Source organism: Macrotis lagotis, chromosome 2 (genome assembly GCF_037893015.1).
Source record: "Macrotis lagotis isolate mMagLag1 chromosome 2, bilby.v1.9.chrom.fasta, whole genome shotgun sequence".
Classification (NCBI taxonomy): Eukaryota; Metazoa; Chordata; class Mammalia; order Peramelemorphia; family Peramelidae; genus Macrotis; species Macrotis lagotis.
The window spans coordinates 95,441,963-95,447,962 of NC_133659.1; the positions used below are offsets into that span (position 1 = coordinate 95,441,963).

General features: G+C 36.5%; 1 protein-coding gene across 1 annotated transcript in view; it reads left to right on the top strand.

Annotated features, from left to right (window-relative positions):
- CRB1 (crumbs cell polarity complex component 1) overlaps positions 1 to 4,565 on the top strand; it is a 286,152-nt gene extending 281,587 nt beyond the window's left edge. Inside the window, exon 17 of the mRNA XM_074220895.1 lies at positions 3,815 to 4,565. Within this exon, the coding sequence (XP_074076996.1) occupies positions 3,815 to 4,030 (216 nt within the window). The 3' untranslated portion in view covers positions 4,031 to 4,565. The remainder of the gene's footprint in view (positions 1 to 3,814) is intronic.
- The last annotated feature ends 1,435 nt before the right edge of the window (positions 4,566 to 6,000 follow it).

Sequence of the window (6,000 nt, forward strand, 5' to 3'; positions counted from 1 at the left end):
CTCCTTTTTTAGGCAACTTAATGGTCCCTGCTCCTGGAGGTTTACCAGGCTGATGCCAGTGTGTGGAAACCTGATTGACCTAATCCACTAAAGTTCAGAATTTCTGAGCCAGCTTCAGACTCCCTGGTAGGGAAAGAATTGCTTATAAGCATATCATCATGCTTTGTGTTTTGTTTCTTTCCCTAAGCAAGTAGAAAACAAGCAGTCTCAACAATTGAAAACATCACTTGTTTCATTAATTATTTGTGTAATAGTGATGCATAAGTAAATTTACTGTCTGTCATAGGACCTAAAGTCCATAGTTGGAAAAATTCATAAGATAGTCAGGCTGCCATGAAATCTATGATAAGCAGGCAAATTTAAAAGCCCTAACTCTCCATACACTGAGATCCTTCCATCCAGGTGTTTTTTTTTTTGTCATTCTCCAGGGACTTCAAGCATAGACACTCAATTCTGTTGGAGACAAAGAACAGGGAATGTTCTAGTAGTGGTATGCTGCTGCAGGTCCAAGCAGACAGGGAGGAATTGTGATGGATGATAGGTGAAGCTGGGCTTCCAACCCCACCCCTCTCCCTCTTGAATCTCCCAGTTTGAAATGAAACCTTTAACATTTCCATACCCTTTCAAATTTTGAATGTGTAATCATTTCCCAATAAGCCACACAAAGGAAATTGTACCAGAAAAAAAAATTGAGCTATGTGTTTATGATTTTCCCATTTTTCCAAGTGCTGTCATCTGCACCAAATATTATGACAGGCAGCTCCGGATGCTTGGGATAGAAATGATTTCATCCCTCCTCTCCCCCCTCCCCCTTCCAGACAAGGCAGTTCATGTTATGTTTTCCAAATTAGATTAACTGTTCTGCAATCAATTAGTAAGGAAACAGTTGATCCTGATGGAAGCAGACTGAAGAACCTTCTGGCATCTCCATGTCAGTTCCCTGAAAGTGCCAATGGGGCAAACTTCCCACACTGAACTGGAATATTGTTAAGAGTGCCAAAGGTTCAAAAAGACAAGCTGTGACTCTTAAAATATAGCAGGGCGGGGAGAATGGGCCAAGGAAAGGCAACTCTATAAAACTGAAAGGAAAAAAAAGAGAAAAACCTAACAATTTCCCTTAGAATGAGCTCCATATAAAAACCTCTTCGAGGGAAGGAAGCAAAAGTGCATAACACTCTTATAGGCGAGCAGGATGGAAATGAGCTGTTTTCACAAATTTTAGCTCTGAGAATAGTTGTTACTCTTCTTTGGTCAGTATAGGCCATTTTACATCCAAGAATAATTATTGAGCTTGGGAAAATAACCTAATAACTATTGGTTTTTACTATGCAAAGCCAGAGTGTAAAATGATCAGGTTAGAAGATTATTAATATATAAAACATGAATTAAATAAGATGATGGGAGGACAAATGCCCAATATGAAAACTCAGCAACTTCTCTGTAATTTATAGTTTTAGCCAGTGGCTCAGGGCCATGAGAAATTGTATTGCTCATGATTTTCCAGCTAGCATGTGTCAGGCAAGATTTGAAAACAGGTGTTTTTGCATCCAAGGCAAGGTCCACAACCCACTACTTTAAGCTGCCTCCCTGAAAGATTGTACTAAATTATTTCTCAACTTTTTTTTAATTATTGCATGCCATTTTGCAATTAACTTGGGACTTTATTTTCTGAAAATACCTTGCTTAAGAATTAATTTGTCATAAGTGGAAACTTCTCTACAAAGTTTTACCTTTATTTTTGGTTCAAATCTGTGATTTCACCAGCATATGTAGAGTACTTGGAAAAAATTTCTTTATCCTTGAGGGGTTAAAGAGATATGTTTACAGTCAAGCAGCCAGTATTTGCTAGAGACAGTCCTTAGACATCTCAACTCTGAGGCTATGCGTCATTGACACTTAGGTATTGTTTCATGCACCTATTATTTTCTATATAAAGTTATTGTAGAAGAGATACCTCATTTGGAAGATTCTCTTCTCTTGTCTTTATAAGCTTAACTTTTCTGGAAAGTGTGTTTTATAAGCCCAGTTGAAGAAGAGAATAACAAGAAAAGTTCTGAAGCCTACTGTAAGCTGGTTCGCAAGTCAAAATATCAAAAATCATTATTATTTCAACTTTGTTCAAGGTTTAACAATACCCCTATTTAAGATATTTAAGTGAACTGCTTCATTAGAAATAAAGTCTGAGGTTTGTTATTGTATATAAATTGCCATTACAGCTAGGTGACTGCTACCACACAGAGAACTTTAAACAAAATTTTGAAATCATCATTACCAAAGTGTGACATGATTAATAAATGATAATCTATTATGAATTAGAATCATCCACAACATAGGTCTACTTTGATCTTATCCAACAGGATTTTCTTATTTGATAAACTATACAATTAAAGCATGGGCTCACCAATAATAGCACTGTACTGAGGGCAAAAAACACCAAAAAAAAACAAAACAAAAAACAAACAAATGTCAGATGTTGTACCAGTACAATCATGGCTCATACCATTAGAGAGAGCCCAGGAAAACAACCCACTTGATTACAAATTCACAGAACGATTTTTAAAAGCTGGGATTTTGGAATCAGCTCCAAATTAGCTGCTGAATATTCAGTATGAGTATTGACACTTCAGAAATAAGCAAGCACTACAAATCTGGGCTTGTTTTAATTGTTTTGTTGATTGTCTAGATGTTATAAAAGTGAAGGAGAAAATGTTAGTAATGAAAATAAAACTGAAATGTGTATGGAGGTATGTATTTTATTTCAAAGAACTGGTTGTTAAACATTTACCAGCACATCCCTGCTGAAAAGGAATTATTTTGTGTGTGTTTGTGTGCTTTTAATGGAAAAGAAACCTATTTTTACAATGTGGAGGAATGGGGAAGGGTTTGGAAGAGTAACTGAAAAAGTAAAAGGGGATATGTATATATGTGTGTGAGTATATATAACACATTCTGTAAATATCAGAAAGAAATTAGATTAAAATCTCTTATTGTCAGCATATAATATTTCTATTCATAGAAACTCCAATCATATGTCACTTGTTCTGGGTTCTATTTCACTATAGTTCAAATGGCTTGAGAAGAGTTTGATTTCTCTACTGTCATAAGGATGAAAAATGAGACAAATCATTCTGTACAAGCAATACCCTGTAACCAGCTCTTCCCATCAGGGCTACCTGTGTTTATTTTGGTTTCTGAATATGTAGGTTCTGCCTTAAGCCCATGCTTTTAGAAATATTTGTCACTTCAAATCTCAATCAGTGAGGACTGCCGGCAAGATCAGGGTTTCCCTAATATGAGATGCCCAACTGATTTCTTAGTATTTCCCTTCCTAATGAGCACTCAGAAAACAAGCTTCTCTCCAACGCACCCCCAAAGTCATGAAATTGAGGCAAGATTTGAGGAGTAGAGTTGGGGAAAGAAAAGTTGAGAAATATCTATGCCTGCATGTATATAAAAATTTATGGTAAATATTTTTCTCCATATATACTTACATTTGATGTCTCAAATATGAATTGTCATTTGTTGCAATTGAAACAACACTGAGTAAATGGATGTCTGTTTCATAGCAAATTCTGACAAAAGAATTTAGCCCTTTACATTAGGAAATCTGCTTTAAAAAATGTTCATCACTTCCATTAGTTCCCTAATGGAGAAAGTTTCATTCCCTTTAGCCACTGAGTCTCTTGAGTACCCTGTGTGTGTATATGTATGTGTGTCACACACACACGTACTGTTTCTTTGAAATATTTTTCTGGATGTTTTCACTGATTTTGCTCCTTAAATGACATTACTATTATCATTTCAATCCTTCCAGCTGACAGACAACTTGATCTCGGACATTTTCACCGCCATTGGTTCAATCACATTAGCTGTGTTACTGATTCTCTTTCTAGCAGTGGTTGCCTCCTTCATAGCTTCCACCAAACGGGCAAATCAGGGGACCTACAGCCCCAGTCGCCAGGAAAAGGAGGGCTCACGTGTGGAGATGTGGAATATGGTTCAGCCTCCACCCATGGAGAGACTGATTTAAAAGAATCCAGTTCCCTCAAGGAAAAACTGGGACTAAATAAATTGTAAATAACATATCTCCATTTGGAGATGGGGGTTACGAAGAGGGAGAGATGGAGGTGGAAAGGTTGTTCATATTACAAATGTGATAACCTTGTGGCATTGTGGAACATTTTGGAACAAAAATGTGGAACATTTTTTTTGATTGCCTTAAGGTCCTTAATGCATGAACTTGGCACCTTTATTCATTATCTTGGGCTAGCCAATCATACACCTGTTTTTCTTGTGCTAATAATTTCAGCCTGGATAATGTGCAAATATGTCTTACAGAATTCAGAAGTTTCTGGGAGAAGCACCAGTGCCTGTCATTTAAATGTTGTGTGAACTATGTACTCTTTTGGGTTCACTCTTTAAATGGACAAACATCATTATTGCAGAAAAACACTACAGACAAAGTGAAATAAATGTTTCGAATGAACCCACCCTAGTCATTGTGTGGAAAGGTTTCGTTGTGAATCTTGTGTTGTGTTTGCTTCCATTCTTTATCCTTTAACCATCCAGTCAAAGGAAGTCATGGGAATAACCATGGCAACAAATAAAAGTTCAACTGTCATCCTCTTTTAATGTTCTTTGTTTTATTTATGACAATAATAATAATAGCTAGCATTTTTATAGTGCTTTACATGCCATTGCATCAAAACCTTGCAACATCCCATTAAAATTATCATCTCTATTAAACAGATGATGGAACTAAGGGTGTGAAAAGTAATTTGCCCATACTCACCAGGATTGAGGCAAGATTCCAATTCCAATTCAAGTATCTTCATAATTCCAAATCCAACGCTTTATCCTTTGTACCATTCAGCTGTCTAGTTACTAAAGTCAATGAGGTAGGAGTTGCTTCTTTAACATAAACCTATTCTGTATTTGCATCACTCTTCTCATACAAAGAATTTATATGTGTTACATGTGTGCCTACTATCCTTCAATTATTAGAAAGTTAATGTTAAATTATTTCTCTAAACTGGCAGAGAAGCAGAGTGTAGTAGTGGTCTGGTGACTGACCTTGGAGACCAAGGTGGCCTATCTTTAATTTGTGACCCTGGGCGTATCATTTACCTTAATGATATCCCGGGTGACTCTCCAACAACCACAACCATCATGATAACTAGGATTTATATAACATTTTAAATTTTTCAAAGTGCTTTAAAATATTATTTTTTACCCTTATATCAACTCTGAAAGGTAGGTGCTCTATTATTGTCCTTATCTCGAATATGAGAAAATTAAGGAAGATGTTAAGTGACTTGCTCAGGTTCACACAGCTGACAAGTATTTGAGATGGATTTGAACTCAGGTCTTTTAGCCTTCAGGTTCAATCTTCCATTGTACTACCTAGCTGCTATGTTTTTTTAGGTTTTTACAAGGCAATTGGGGTTAAGTGGTTTACCCAAGGCCACACAGCTAGGTAATTATTAAGTGTCTGAGGCCAGATTTGAATTCAGGTACTCCTGGGGCCAGTGCTCCATCCACTGTACCACCTAGCCACCCCTATTTCTTTTGACTTACTTCCCCTTTACTTCACATTTTCTTATGGTTAATAGAAAAGGCTATGGTTCCTTAATTAAGGAAAAATAATTAAGCTTGTGTACCATGTTTATTTTATTTTATTTCATTTTCCCAAGCTTGTTATTTCATCAGAGTAGGAACTTCCCTAGCCTACTGGAGATCTATAAATCTTCTATAATTTAGTCATAGAAAGGAAGTAAGGACATTATTTATTAAGGGCTTATTATATTACCCCTTCCCCCCATAGTGCTAAGTACTAGGGATACAAACACAAGCAAAAAGAAAGCCAGGCCCTGCATCAAGGAGTTTACATTCTAAAGAGGGAACAATATAGGGAAAAAGGGAGTTAACTGAATGAAGATGATGAGCAGTCTCCAAAGTCATTTGAAGTATAAAATGATGCTAAAAAGCAGTGACCAGGGA